Raw genomic sequence first — 15,894 nt, forward strand, 5'->3', positions numbered from 1 at the left:
AAGGAGCTGATTTGGGTTGCTAATGGAAATAATATGAATTCACAGAAGAAATAATATGAATTCACTGTTGTTAATTTACCATCTTCTGACTCACGCACTCCCTAGCCCTCTGGGTCTTTGGTTTTATACACAATCAAATTGGATCCTTGGAAATGTACAGACTTCTTGCTGAAAAGTACACTTGGTTCTGGGATGCACAAATTGAGTGAGAGCCTACACAAATGTAAATGCAACAAATGGTCATCCTACTTTGAGCTTGCTTCCACTGCTAGGAATTGCAAAGCCCTATTTGTCCCAGCTTCATTGCACTTCCTGAGAACTGTTTTTGACTTCTCTCTCTAAATTCAAGTTTGTTGCTGCTAATAGAAATGTTTGCTTCTGAAGAAGGGAAGAGGAAATGTACCCCAGGCCACTAGCAGCCAAATGGGTTATGTACACATTGCTTTTAAAAAGAGAGAAAATGCATTAACAAATGGAGGACCATATAAAACTAGCATCCGCCAACTTGAAGGTACAGAAAAATATGGCCACAGGTTTATCCACAGCACACAATTTTAAGCAGGTTGATATTACTTGTAACCAACACGGCTCCATCCTACCGAGCCCAGGTCTGAGGATGGAGCCACGGTTGTGAAAGTGATGTCAAACTGTGATAACTGTGTGGATAAATGTTATAAATAGACATACAAACCTCACCAGAGTGAAGAACACTGTGTGCCGCTCAGCCTGTTGTATAGGACCTTACTACTGAAGGGGTCATTTCAAAACCTCTGATCTTGTTAAGCTTCTTTATTTTTAAACCAAGATTTGGAAAGGACATTCCTTCATAGAGAGAATGCTTTAAAGAGAAGGATGTCCTCTGACAGCCCTTCAAACAGGGATTGTCATCTGTAAAATAAGTACATGGTCACCCTAATAGAAGCTGACGAATACACACATAACCGCACATACGTACACAACCTGTATAGGGTCTGCTTTTGCAGATCAAGCTCCTGAAAGCTTTTTAATAAAAGAGCAGTGTGTTTTAATTGTTGCTATCCTTAGACAAAGAAGACAAGGCTTCCCTCCGGTTAGAGTACTCAAGGCGGCATTCCTTTAAATTGTACATATGGTTTGAGTGCTCCATTTTCAAAGCAGTTCTTGCTTCCTCCTGTTTTGTTGGGTTGGGGTTGTCTGTAACAGGCAGTTGGTGAGAAATTTAAACCCCCTTCCCCATCAAAAAAATGTTGCTGGTTGTCTGTTTTTTAACAGACATGGCCAATCTGAACTTCTTATACCAAAACACAGGCCAAAAATGATTTGTGGTTGGAAAGCCCTTACTGTCGTTTCCAAGCTTGCAGTGTAACCCATGAAAGCAAAAAATAATGTGTCAGATTGCTTGCACACATTTGGAAAAGACACACGAAAACTGTGTACGATTCTAAAACACACACAAACACATTTTATCAATGGGGCCACATGATAGAGTTTAATGAAGTGTCTCTTTAATGAAGTATGTGTGCTTTTTCTTAATATTCATGTCATCTTTTTAAATGATTTTATATTGTTTTAAGGCACTGATGTTTTAATAGGGTAGCTTTATCATTGTTTTTTAAACTTTTCTTTTTGCAAGGTAGGTCTGTCATTCATAAGGTTGCCAAAACTCAAATGTGACTTGATGGGCTAATAATGAATTAATTCATACATCTTGTTTTAATTCATGTTTTCAGGCGTCTTAAGACAATACGGAGAAACCAAAGAGGAACCACAAAGCATTAAGCATTTCCCTCACCTTCTCTCCCAAGACATAATGTTTGGTTCATAATTTTTAGTACACTAGTACATATTATTTTAGTACTTTAATACTTTTGGTATATTATACTGTTGTGTTTTATTGTTTTGTTCTTGATCATGTTTTGATGTTGCACTCTTTGATGAAATATATTATAAGTATATTATATTTATTATTATTATTATTATTATTATTATTATCCTCTTTGTGGTGGAAATGGAAATGAAGCATTAACGCACAAACATCCTCCAACTCCAAGGTAGCAAATCTCTAGGTAGCAACTTACACATTGCTGGAAGGGATAGACAAAGATATCACCAAACAAGGATAAAAGAAGTTGCAGATTTGCATAAATTTACCCATGCTAATTTGTCGGTACAGAGACCCTTTAAAAGGTACTATAACTTAAATAGGAACACAATACAGTGCACCATAACAAAAAAAAAATGGTGCACTACATACTTACAGAATAACATGGATGCATCTGCACTGCAGAAACAATCCAGTTTGAGGCCGCTTTAACTGCCCTGACTCAATGCTATGGAATTCTGGGAAGTGTAGTTTTGTAAGACATTTAGCCTTCTCTGCCAGAGAGCTCTGGTGCCACAACAAACTACAATTCCAGAATTCCATAGCATTGAGCCATGGCACTTAAAGTGGTGTCAAACTGGACTATTTCAGCAGTGTGAATGCAGCCCCAGTGTTTAAGTGGCAATGAAAAGAACCTTCTTCAAAATTCCAGGGGAAAAGAGGTAGTCGACAGTCAAAGAAGGGTGGGAAAAGGTCCAGCTGAAATAGAACCAGCTTTAATTTGGGATTCCTAAATTTGGACAAACCTAGGCAGCAAAACTCACCGGACGGATACAGAATTCTCACTGTACAACTCCTTCACAGCTTCAATATCCGCATCCAACTGCGGGTGACGGTACAGGTCGGCCGCACAGGTCCCCTACAGAAATACATGCAAAAATGTGATGATGGTACCTCCAGGGACAGAGAAAGATGCTGAACCTTCACAGAAGATTTACTATGGGTCTTAGGCTAACTTTAAGAGAGATTTTTCCAAAGGTGTAGATTTAAAGTTTTAAGTATAGATGCTTATTATAGCACTTCCCATTATTTTGCTTTCTGAGGAGAATCCAAACATTCAGGCAGTTATCTGTTTTTGTACTATGATTCCCCAAGTGTGGTGGATTCGGGGAGTTGCAATCCAAAAAAGCAACTTCTCCAAGTGCAGCAATAAACCTTATCTCAACATACCAGTGCTAGCAGTTTTCACCTCTGCCAGGAATCGGTCTTTTGTGAAGCTAAGACAACTTAGCTGTTCATTTAAGAGCAAGTCATCACCCAGCATTATAAATGGGGTTATTTTCAATAATATAATGTTGCTAGGAAATCAGTTTCCCTCTCGCTACTGCGTTTGGTAGCCGGTAACATCATCACACTCTCAGCAACAAAAAACTGCATGATAGGGTCACCATATGTTGGAAAGGACTTGAAGGCACACAACAACAACATCCCTACAAAGCAAGCACAGTGTGTAGTTTCACTCTGTGGTTCCTGACTCCACTCTCTCGCTGGGACTATCTGCCTCGACTCAACTAGTAGTCTCAGCTCAGAAAAGCTCCTATATTGTGTTTTAAAGAGTGGTGAGCTTTGGCCAGGAAAGGGCAATTGGAACATAACTGATTGTCAAAGAAGACGTAAACTGTTATTACCTCCACCAGAGTTACATAGGAACTTCTACAGAAACCTACTTTAATTAAGGCATTTATTACTACAGAGGTCCCTCCACATTCGCTGGGCACAGAATGTGGAAAAACAGCAAATAAAAAGTACTATTCTTTTTACCTAAAAGAACACCTCTCTAGGAATCTCTAGGTCCTCCAGTGCAACTCTGTCATCAACACTGGCCAGAAGTTGATCATAGAATCATGCTGGAGGACTTGCAAATGCCTAGAGAAGTGTTTTCTCTAGGAGCTTCTAGATTCTCCAGCACAACTTCTGGCAGAGTCACGCTGGAAGACCTAGAAATTCCTAGAATCAAAACCGCAAATAATCAAATCTGCAAAAGTTAAAGCTGCAAACATGGAAGGCCAACTGTACTAGCTTTCTTATAAAGAACTACCATGAGCCTTACCTGTACTCCGTATAAGAATTCCTCCGACTCATTTTCTCCATCGGAATCATCGTCAGTCCAATACTGGCCTTTGATGTCCTAAAAGACAAGACAAGTGTAAGCCGGGGACAGCAGGGAGGTCCACAGACTAACATGGCCAATGGCTGCACACTTTGACCATAACCTAATGCTTCCTTCAATATTCCAAGATTCTTAGCCAGCAAGCTAAATTCCTTCCTTCCTTGCTTTTTGAATAAAAAAAAAATAAAGGTTAATTTGCTAGTCCTCAGGGCAAAAGATATTTATTCTCTAGTCCACCTGTTTCCTTTTCCCTGTTGCCATCACTATGTTGAATTTTTATTGTAAGTTCCTCAGGGCAGAGAGTACTCTTCTTGTTACTCTGTTCTGTGCCCATATATACCATTGTATATATGGTATATAATCATCATTCCCTGTTATGTAGCCAAAATGGCATTATTCATGCACAAAAGGAACATGACTGCAGGTTTGCAGGAACTGCAGATTTTGCTAAAGTACAGTGGGTCACTTTGGAGGTATACTGTTTAAATGATGCATCCATCCTAAGAGGCCAGAAGCCGCACCAAAGCTGTGCTCCAGTCTTAGGACGCATGCATCATTTAAACAGCATACCTCCAAAGTGACCCGAAGCAGCTTTATTTTGGCCTGTTTGTACAGGTCCAATAGATAACTTCTAGGTTTGCTGGAAGAATGAAATGTGGAAGAGCGCAAACACTGAATTATCACAGCATGGTTACTGCTTTGCTTCAGTACTGGCAAGCACTTTATGATTACGACACACTGAGCATGAAATAAAATCTTGAAGCATGGACTGGTTCTTTTTGTTTCCCAGCATCACAGCCGTGATCTGTATCTGATCTGAGCTGTCTGGATGACTAACCTTAGCCATAGGTGTAGCTATAAGGGAGCAAAATGATTTTGCCATTTTATATAAGAGACACCATTTTACTACACCAGTGTATTTAACAGGACTTGAGCATCCACAGATTTTGGAACCAAAGGGGGCTCCTGAAACCCCAGCAGATACCTAGAGCCCATTGTATATACAGTAAGTGTTTTCATGGCATTATTGCTACCGTTACAATGCCAAAACACACTGCAGAAATAATCCACCTTGACATCGCTTCAACTGCCCTGACTCAATGCCAGGGAATTCTAGGGATTGTAGTTTTGTGAGCTATTTAGCCTTCCCTGTCAGAGCTCTGGTACAACAACAAACTACAATTCCCAGGTGATAGAATTCAAAGATATAGTCATGTTAGTCTGTAGAATCAGTATGTAGAGAGATCTTGTAGCACCTTTGAGACTTACTGAAAGAAAGAAATTGGTAGCATGAGTTTTCATAGACTAAAGTCTACCTCCTTAAATGCATTTAGTGGAGTGGAAACCAGAGACAGACATATATATGCCACTGGTGTGAAAGAATGTTGATTCAAGTTCACACTCCTTTGAATTTTAGTTACTTCACACCCATACACAAAGGATTTTGAATTTGAATTGACTTTCTCTCCCACCAATGGCACATACAGTGGGCCCTTTTCTTACATGGGGGATCTGTTCCGGATCCTCCCATGTAAGGGGAAGTCCACGTATGCTCGCACCCCATTAAAAACAATGGGGTGTGTGCTCATTGTGGCATGTGCACCATATGTTTGATTGTTGCATGGCTTCAGCATAAGCTTGAAGCTGAGTATAGTGCGCCGGCATACAGCGTGGGCACACTGTATATGTCTGTCCCTGGTTTCAACTCCACTAAATGTATCTGAGGAAGTAGACTTCAGTCTATGAAAGCTGATGCTGCCAACTTCTTTTTTTCAATTAGTCTCAGAGGTGCTACAAGATCTCTTTACATACAGTTCCCAGGATTACCTAGCACTGAGCCAGGGCTGTTAAAGTGGTGTCAAACTGGATTACTTCTGCAGTGTGTATTGGACCAGAGACATGTTAAAGAAATTGCACCAAGATGATACTAGAGCATCCTGGTCCGGTCATGTCCTCCACCGTTCTCCTCCGGCAGCATCCCAAATCCCCGAAGTCCATCTGGTGCTGTCGTCTTCCTCCGACGTAGGGTGGCAGGGATGCTTACCATTTGTTTTGTGGTTCACTGGCGTTCCTTTTGCAGGGCTAGGCGTCTACCCTCCATGCTGCCACCCGCCAGCTTGGAAGCTGCGAGACAGACATCCTGCCTGCCGAAGAGAGAGGCCTGGATCCCGGAGTCGGCAACCTAGGGAGGATGTTCTTGCGTTGCTCTGGCAACCAAGTCACTGTCCTCATGAACGCCGAGAGCAACAATGGCTGACGTCAGGGATGTGCAGCGGCCTCCTCATTGGCCACCAGAAACTCTGCCTCCTGAGGAAGGGGAGCAAAAGAAGAAAGGAAATGCAAGACATTTTTGGTATTTGGGTGGGAAAATCTGTAGTACCGTATATACTCGCCTATAAGTAAACTTCGTGTATAGGGCGAGGGCAGGTTTTGGGGACAAAATTAGGGATTTTGATGCAACCCATGGATAAGTCAGGGGTAAAACCTAGGGACATATAACAAAAGATGTAAAGGAATATGAGGCCAAAGAACTTATAGAAAGCAAAGGAACACAATGCAGAGTACTAACCACTATACAATCATGTCCAAAAAGAAAGCAAAGGAACATGATGCCAAAGAAATTACAAAATTCTAGCAGGCATAAATGTTTCTGCTCACCCTAAAGGCTGGATGGATAAGGAGGAAATTGTTGTTGTTGTTGTTGTGTGCCTTGAAGTCATTTCTGGCTTATGGTAACCCTAAGGCAAACCATTTTAACTGCCATGGCTCCATCCTACACAATCCTGGGACTTGTAGCTCTGTGTGAGGCAGCAGCACTCTTTGGCAGAGAAGGCTAAAGATCTTGTAAAGCTATAGATCCCAGGAGTACATAGTATGGAGCTAAACCGCATTGTTTCTACAGTGTAGAATAGATTCACCCTGTGTAGCGCCTTCTCAATAGTGTGCATACATTTACTCCAAAATAAGGGTGGGCATATTTGGAGGGTTGATGGCTCATCTTGGCCTAGGCACCCATTCCCTTTTCAGGAACTAGAAGTGTTTTCTATACGCTTCAACTATTCCAATTTGGAAGGGACAATCCTAATTAATCCAATTAATCCTTGTATCATGGGTTTTCTTGGCAAGTTTCTTCAGAGGGGGGGTTGCTATTGCCATCCTCTGAGGCTCAGAGAGTGTGACTTGTCCAAGGTTATTCAGTGCGTTTACATGGCAGAGCGGAGATTCAAACCCTAGTCTCCAGAATCATAGTCCAGTATGTACACTGATCCATGGATAGGTCAACCCAGATTTTGAGGGTCTATTTTTTGACCAACATTTCTAGACTTATACATGAGTTTATACAGTAAATACATATCCTGGGGTAGCTGTGTTGGCAAAGTACAAAAACATCTAAAACCCACCAAACAGTGACACCTTTATGGGGCCAACCAAAATGCACAGTATAGACGCTGCAAACTTTCAAAACCCCATGGGCTTCTTCCCAGGGTAACCAGATGTCCTCTCCACAAAAGAGGAATGGGCATTGCAAAATGGAGGACATTCAAGGAAAAATTGGAGGACATTACCGAAATAAAAGCTAAAAGCACTCATATAAAAATGAATACATATTTCTTTGTCTTGCTCGTTTTGAAACTCGACCTGGACTGAAGGATGAAATGTAGGATATGTCCTAGAAAAGGAGGATATCTTTCCTTCTCTCCTGACTTCCATCATCTGGGAGAAGCCCAGTGGGAATTGTGATCCAGTCCATTTGAATGACACCTACCTGGTGCTGCATCTGCACTGTTGAATTAATGTAGTTTGACACCACTTTAACTGCCATGGCTCAATGCTCTGGAATTCTGGGTAGTTTTCTGAGACATTTCGCCTTCCCTGTCAAAGAGCTCTGATGCCACAACAAGATCCAGAAGTCCACAGCATTGTGCCAGGGCAGTTAAAGTGAGGGGAAACTGGATTATTTCCACAGTGCAGATGTAGCCCTAATTTTATTTTAAAATCAAAGAAAAAAAGTTAAATAGAAGATTAAAAAATGTATCTCAGATAAAACAAAGACAGCATTTTTTTAAAGTCCAGAAAAGATTAAGTGCCACTTTAAATCCACCTTCCTGAATAATCATCAGATCAGACATGGTTTAAAAACCTAATACTCTTAATATTGCCATATTTTTGTGTTTTTATACCATTCATATTAGCAGCTTGGAAGAGGATCAACTGTACTGTGAGCTTGCAATCCTATTATACATACAGTATTTATCTAGAAATAAACCTTGTTGAACTCATTGGGACTTACTTCTAAATATACCTTTATAGGCTTGTGCACTTAAAGGGCCACATAGGTCAGGGTTAACTCAGAGATGGCAAGTATGTGGTCCTCCAGCTATTGTTAGATGGTAACTTTCATCATTTCTAGCTAGAACAGAAAATGGGAGATAATAAATGGAGCTGCCCTTCAACAACAACTGGATGGCCAAATGTTGCTCATGCTTAATCTTGTCAAGGATTAATCTTGCATGCTGGGTTCATAACTATGCTGTTGTTGTTCACTGCCCTTTGGGTCAGCCTCAAATCATGGCAACCATGGATGAGCTACCATCTTACAGTATAACTATGCTTTTTTGGTCTCTACACCTCATCGATCACAGCTACTCATTTCATCCCTGGCTTTGCTTTTAATGGACACTTGACTTTTAAAAAATGTTCTCAGACCAAATTTCCATAGTTGTCATTATGCACGGTTTGAAGCCCCTTCCCAACTAGACAACTGAAATACAGTGGGCCCTTGGCATCTGCTGGGGTTTGGTTCCAGGACCCTGCATAGAAAACAAAATCCATGGATGCTCAAGTCCCGTTAAATACAATGGCAGAGCAAAATGGTGTCCCTTATATAAAATGGAAAATCAAGGTTTGCTACTTGTAATGTATACTTCTTCTTCTTTTTTTTTTAATATATTCAAGCCATGGAGAAGGATGATGAACCTTTTTCGAGGCCGAGTGCCAAACTGCAACCCAAAACCCACTTATTTATTGCAAAGTGCCATGTCCCTCTGACTTTCTAGTAACAAACTCTGGCCAACTCTGTGCTGGGAGGAGGCACATGTGCCCACAGAGAGGACTCTGAGTGCCACCTCTGGCACGTGTGCCATAGGTTCACCATCACTGGCAGGAGTGGGAATTGTGTGGCTTGTAGATCATATGAAGCCCTTGGGGATTCAGTGTGACATTTCAGGTCCCCCGCCCCCAAACTCCGCAGAGTCCCTTCCCTTGACAGAGAAGGTGAAATGTCTCAGAAAACTATCAGTCCCAGAGTTCCATAGCATTGAGCCATGGCAGTTAAAGCAGTGTTAAACTGCTTTAATTCTGAGCATCTCCATTGTGGAATTAATGCAGTTTTGACACCTCTTTAACTGACAGTCAGGCATCATTCAGATGGATAGGATTCTCAAGCCCTCAAATTCTTTTTAAAATGATCAACCCCAAAGGCACTCCTGCTTTAAGATATGATATTCCAGTGGCCTAATTGGGAAGGGACTTCAAAACCTGCAGAATGACAACTGTGGCAATTTGCCCCTATAATCAATAGGAAAATATTTTTTTGTGTGCCTTGACTCTATGCTATCACAGTTTTTTTCTTGGCAAGATTTATTTGGAGGAGGTTTGCCATTGCCTGCCTCTGAGGTTGAGAGAATGTGACTTGCCAAGATCACTTAGTGGGTTCCCATGGATTGAAAGGGATTTTGAAGCCTGCTTTCTTGGAAAGCTAGTCCAACACTACGCCACGCTGACACTCTCTCCTGGGAAATATTAGGTGGCTGAGATGAATTATATACCATCTACTCTCTGGAAAATATTAGATGGCCTATAATTTCTGTCAACCACTTTTACACACAAGCCAAAGAAATCATGCCAGATTGCTCATTTTTGCTACCTTCTGTCCAGCAAATCCTGGCCCGATGTTTTATCTTTCACTATTTAAAATATGGGCCCAGCATGGTGTAGTGGGTTGAGCATTGGACTGTGATTCTGGAGACCAGGTTTCGATTCCCTGCTTGGCCATGAAACCCACTAGTGGCCTTGGGCAAATCACACTCTCTCAGCCTCAGGAGAAGACAATGGCAAACCTGCTCTGAACAAATCTTGCCAAGAAAAAAACCATGACAGGGTTGCCTTAGGGTCGCCATAAGTCGGAAACAACTTGAAGGCACACAACAAGAACAAATTTAAAATATGGGGGCAGCGTGGTGTAGTGGTTTGAGTGTTGCACTATGACTCTGGAGAACAGGATTCAAATACCTGCTTGGGCACGAAAACCCACCTTGGGCAAGTCACACTCTCTCACTTTCAGAGGATAGCCATGGTAACCCCCCTTTGCACAAACTTGCCAAGAAAGCAAACTCTGTTTAATATATGGCCTAGGAAACATGAGATAGGCCAATGTGTTTTTTATTATATTTCTATTGCTCCAAAGTGCGTTAGATCACTACTTCCCAGGCTATCTGATGTGGAGGAATGGCAATTACACTCCTTCCTCCCAATTTGCAAGGGATCTGTTCCAGACCCCTCTGCAAATCCAGAACATGGCCACTGGTTACTACCAAACTCACCAGGGACCATCAGCCAATGGCTTGGGGACAGGTTCCTGTCTAGGGACCACAGGGTGACCAGATGTCCTAGCTGCAATGGAGGATAAGGCACCGCAAAAAAGTAGGACAGCCAAGAAAAATGGCGGACAAGACCAAACGAAAGCTAAAAACACTCATAGAAATATAATTTCATCCTTCTTAGGTAAGTATATGTAACAATGTATGTTGGTTAATAAAAAATTCAAAACTAAATTAAATGACAGCTTCTAAGCTTTCTCCAGTCTGACAGATCCACCACTACATCTCCTAGTATCCCCTGCCAATACATCTGGAGGAGGAAGGCTTCTCCCAGCAACTTTAAATGCTTCTATCACCCCTTTTGCACAAAAGCAAAATGTTTCTTTCTTCTTGCTAGCAAAGGAGTTTATCACATTGGGAAAAAAGATGGGAGCATAGTGGGATGCTCCCATCGATATCCACTATTTGGCAAAGATTATGACACAACGTCACATGACGTTGCAAATGTCCCAGGATTCTCCCGTGAATAAAGAAGAATTATAGCACCACTTTTTATTTGCGGGGAAAAAGAGATCATTCACACATGCTTGCCCATCAATAAGAGATCTTCGACTATTCAGAGCAGGCAGTTGTTTTCTTACACATTTGGGATAACTGTATTTTTAATAGCTCCTTGATGAGCAGACATTAGCAAGAGGTAAAATATTGATCTCTATTCTGTAACATGGTTTCTTCCCTCATGGATAAAACATAGCAGTTTCAAAGGGGTGGAAGGAAGGGGGGATCTTGACCCAGAAAACATGGGAGTCCCTCATCCCATGAATGAACTGCACCAAGGGTCACTGCGGCTGTTTACTTTTAATTTTAAAAATAAAGATACAGGTTGAACCGCACTCATTTAATATACCTTTTGGTTTGGCAGCAAGGCAGTTTATTATATAATATTATTTTGATTTTGTTTCGTTTTGCTTTTTGGCCCTGTGTAAGTGGTACTTTGATGCTGCAGCCTAAGCTAAGGAAAAGAGTTGGGTTTGTTTTTTTAAAGGAAAGGAGGGGAATTTGCCTCTGCTCTTGTCACGATATGAAGCTTGTGTGCTATAATATCTGGACTGTTCAGCTCTGAATTTCCGATCAAGTTGTAGTCCCCAATGACGCATGACAGTCACTGGGGCTGCAGCCGCACTGCAGAAATAATCCAGTTTGACACCACTTTAACTTCCATGGCTCCTCCCTGGGATTTGTAGGTGTGCAATAAAGTTCCAAGACGTGTGCGGCCAGGCGACATCAGTGTATACTCAAAACGGCAAAAGTTATTAACCAGGAAAAACAGGCAAGCTAGGAGTTGCTGGAGCAGTCTGCTTTTGCCTGAACCTACTGGGAAGGACAAGATGCTGCCTCCTTCTCTCTTCTTCTTCCACTGAGCTGATCAAGTACAAACCACTTTTGCATTTTGAATCTGTTTGCTGCAGTTGGAATAAGCCAAGGATGAAGAGGAGAGAGAAACTGGAGTGGCTGCCATACTGCAGAATTAATGCAGTCTGACACCGCTTTAACTCTCAAGGCTCCATCCTATCGAGTCTTGGGATTTGTAGTTTGCATTGGCACCAGAATATCTGAAAAAACTACAGGTCCCAACATTCCATTGCATTGAACCATGGCAGTTAAAGCCATGCCAAACTACATTCACTTTGCAGTGTAGATGCAGCCTAGGACATTTTAAAAGCAGCTGAAAAAGTGGGCTGACAGAGAATAAAGCAAGACTATCCCTGCCTAATTGTGACAGTAGGCGGATATGTCAGCCTCCTCTTGAATGACTAAAATTCTATTCATTTCAGTTGGCCAACTCCAAATATGGCTATATTTTCATGCAAACCATGAAACACTTCAAACCCAAACCTAGCTGCATTTGTGAGAGCCAGCATGTCATAGCAGTTTGAGCATCAGACTACGACTCTGGAGGCTACAGTTTGAATCCTGGCTCAGCCATGTAAACCCACTAGATGACCTTAGGCTAGTCACACTCTCTCAGCCTCAGAAGATGGCAATGGCAAACCCCCTCTGAACAAATATTGCCACCAAAAAAAAAAAAAACCACGATAGGGTTGCCTTAGAGACACCATATGTCAGATAGGACTTGGAGGCACACAACAACAACAAAGCTACATTTATGGCACTCCGAGCCCAAAATCCCAAGAACTCCTTTTCCATCTCATGGACCACAAAAAATACAATCATAATAAATTGCACAGTGAAAAGAGACTATCTTTCCCTGACACCCCCAAATCAGCATCTCTGAGACAGACGTCTCTCTTTGCTTAAGATTAGGTCCAGAGCCCTTTCGAAGCAAATGTCCAATTGAAATTTTGGAGGAGGGAAATACTTGTCTTCTTTTTCTATGGTTTCCATAGCAACATAGGCTTCCTCCATGGACCAAAAAATATACATGCCAAGGTGGTCCCTTGGGTGCAATTTGGTGTGATGCATCCCAGCTCCATCATAGCCCATGGCAGAAGTCGGAGGAGTGAAGAAGACCTCAAAGGACACCTGTTGCTGACTGCCATGGAAAACACCTCGCTTTCCATTTCGGCCTAGTTTCTTCATCACTCTTGCAGCTATTCTAAAGAGCATCCAGAAACCTCTGAATCTGTCTCTAGATCACTCTTTCCCAAAATCTCTGTTGCTCACTAACATACACACATTTGCACATGCAACATAACAGGAGAGGCCCTAGTAGATGTAAATGAATATGCTAAACAGAGATGCACAAATGCACAAATGCAAGCAGACATGGTTCACGGCTCTTTTACAGCATCTTTACAAAACCGGGTCTTCTCTCAGGCAAAACCCATCTGGAGGAAATAAAGGTAGGCAATAGAGGGGAGAAAATAATGTTTAGCAATACATCTCCTTGCATCCCTGATTTTCTTCAGCTACCACATTCCTTGCGCTGGCTATTCACAAATGTGCAAGACACTGTTCACATGCAGGCAAAGATTTTCCTCTGGCATGGTCAGATACTCACAGCAATTGCCTCCGCTGGTGCTGTGAAGGCCCAGGGAGGGTTGTTGGTGGTAGAGGGATGGATGTGATGATGTTGCACTCAGGGGGCAGATGGTGGCAGGGATGGAGTTGTGAGGTCCAGTGCAAGGAAGAGGACTAAAAGAGCATTAAAGCAGGTGGACTGGAAGAAAACAAAAGGGTGGGTGGGTGGCTTGCCTTGCTGACTCCTCCGGCTGGCTTTGTTGTTCTCATAAAGGAGCACTGTGGCCCAGATGTCTTTGCCCATGCTCAATGCAGCTCCTGGCTGGCGTCATGTGATTCCTCATTGCTAGCAGAATGGATTTGTGCGAGGGCTGCTGGGGGAAAAAAGAAGCAGCCGTACAGAATGGATGCACGCACACAGGGCTGCATGCAAGACACTACCTGTCTCTCTGATAACATCGCAGCCCTTTGGCTGGCTTTACGGTCACACACAAGACCTTCAGCATGGCTATTTCTGTTGACCACAGAAGAAGAACAGAGGCATCCCAGATTTGCAAAGCATGCATTCATTGATGCATACAACTATGGAAAATAGGAACAATGGTTAATTTGGCTGCCTAATGATAATGAGTGAGTCCTTTTTGGAAAGGCCACTGTTGCATCCCACTATTGTGCAGTGGATAATATGTAACACCTTGCATAGGGCCCAAAAGTGGGAATCCCAGCACAAAAAGAATTACAGAGTTGGAAGAGACTTCAGGGGCCACCAAGTCCAACTCCCTGCTATGCAGAAATACAGTTGCCCCTCCATCTCCACAGATTCTTTTTCCACAGATGCAAGCATCCATGCCTTGAAAATATCCCAAAAACATACACATTTCCAAAAGCAAGCCTTGATTTCCCCATTTTATGTAAGGGACACCAATTTGCCATTGTAGTTAATGGAACTGGAGCATCCACAGATTTTGATATTCACCGCTGGTCTTAGAACCAAATTCCAGCCAGGGTGACCAGATGCCATAACTGCAATAGAGGACAAGTCACTGCAAAATATAGGACATTCAATAAAAATGTAGGACATTCTGAAATAAAACTTGCAAACACTAATATAAATGTAAATTCCTGCTCCTTAGCCATGCTCAAAATGGAGGACATTTTGAAATTCCTCCTGGACAGAAGGTTGAAATGTAAGACGCATTCTGGAAAAGGTGGACGTCTGGTCACCCTGACCCCAGTGGATGCCAAGGGCACTCTGTACACAAACAATGAACTTAAAGCAGGAAAGACATTGACATATGATGAGTGGCAAATTGGGATCAGAAGATTACCTAGTGGTTGAATAAAGCAGAGGCTGGAATAGCTTGGTCCTCATTGCTTCCTGAAAACAGAATATTTGTCTATGAATAAAGGCAATTCCATCTCACCCTCTATTAAAAGGTTTCAGGGTTGGGCATAGCCAGCAGACCAAAATTAAACAATTTAAAACAAGCAGAGCTCCACAACCTAGTCAAGTCTAAGCCCCAAAAGCTTGCATAAGGAGCCACATTATATCATGGAGTTTTCTTGACAGGATTTGTTCAGAGGAAGTTTGCCATTGCCTTCCTCTGAGGCTGAGAGCATGCAACTTGATCAAGGTCACCCAGTGGGTTTCATGGCTCAGCGGTAGTCAAACCTTGGTCTCCAGAGTCGTAATCCAATGCTCAAACCACAACACCACACCTGACTCTGTGTCATGTCCCATAACCATTATGGTCCATGGTCCAGAGCTCTGGAAATATAATTGGGAATGCATGGATGGTGCATATTGAGGAAGGTTTGCTATTGGACGGGGGGAGGGGGGGTTATGTCACTTATAATAATAATAATAATATTTTTTATTTGTATACCACTTTTCCTCCAGATCAAAGCGGTTCACAACATACAAGCTACATGTCACATGCTATAGCACAAAGCAATACAATACATCAACAGTGACATCAGCGATCTCATACAATTCAACAAAAATCCTCAAAAACCATGTACAAAGCAGTCAAAGCCATCAGTTGAGGCCTGTTGTCGCTGGCCTGCCTCTCTCCCCCTCAAGATGGTGGTCGGAAGGAGGGCTCTTTTCTTCTTCCAGTTGATGTTCACATGTTTATACCTGTGATGTCTTACCTGTCACCATAATATCTATCTGCCAGGATGCCCAGTGTCCAAATCAGTTGTTATATAGTGCGCTTGGGAAATTACTGTATATATTTATGTATAAGTCTAGAAATTTAGGTTAAAAATTGACCCAAAAACCTTGAGTCAACATCTATGGGTCAATGTAAGTACTATACTTTACCACTAGATAGTTCGAT

The 15,894-nt window shown here is 42.1% G+C and overlaps 2 protein-coding genes across 10 annotated transcripts in view; one reads left to right on the forward strand and one right to left on the reverse strand.

Annotated features, from left to right (window-relative positions):
* The window catches only part of PARP6 (poly(ADP-ribose) polymerase family member 6), a 34,206-nt gene extending 27,934 nt beyond the window's left edge, over positions 1–6,272 (reverse strand). For all 5 annotated transcript variants that reach the window (XR_006104672.1, XM_042475650.1, XM_042475649.1 and 2 more), the window contains exons 1-3: positions 6,016–6,272; positions 3,912–3,989; positions 2,626–2,720 (exon numbers count right to left, since the gene is read on the reverse strand). Coding sequence is in view for 4 of the 5 variants with exons in the window: in XM_042475650.1 (XP_042331584.1) it covers positions 2,626–2,720; positions 3,912–3,989; positions 6,016–6,018 (176 nt within the window). In the remaining variant the exon portion in view is untranslated. The remainder of the gene's footprint in view (positions 1–2,625; positions 2,721–3,911; positions 3,990–6,015) is intronic.
* Positions 1–15,894, forward strand: part of PATL2 (PAT1 homolog 2) — a 741,315-nt gene that overhangs the window by 343,462 nt on the left and 381,959 nt on the right. The window lies entirely within an intron of this gene.

The sequence above is a fragment of the Sceloporus undulatus genome, chromosome 6, assembly GCF_019175285.1.
Source record: "Sceloporus undulatus isolate JIND9_A2432 ecotype Alabama chromosome 6, SceUnd_v1.1, whole genome shotgun sequence".
Lineage (NCBI taxonomy): Eukaryota > Metazoa > Chordata > Lepidosauria > Squamata > Phrynosomatidae > Sceloporus > Sceloporus undulatus.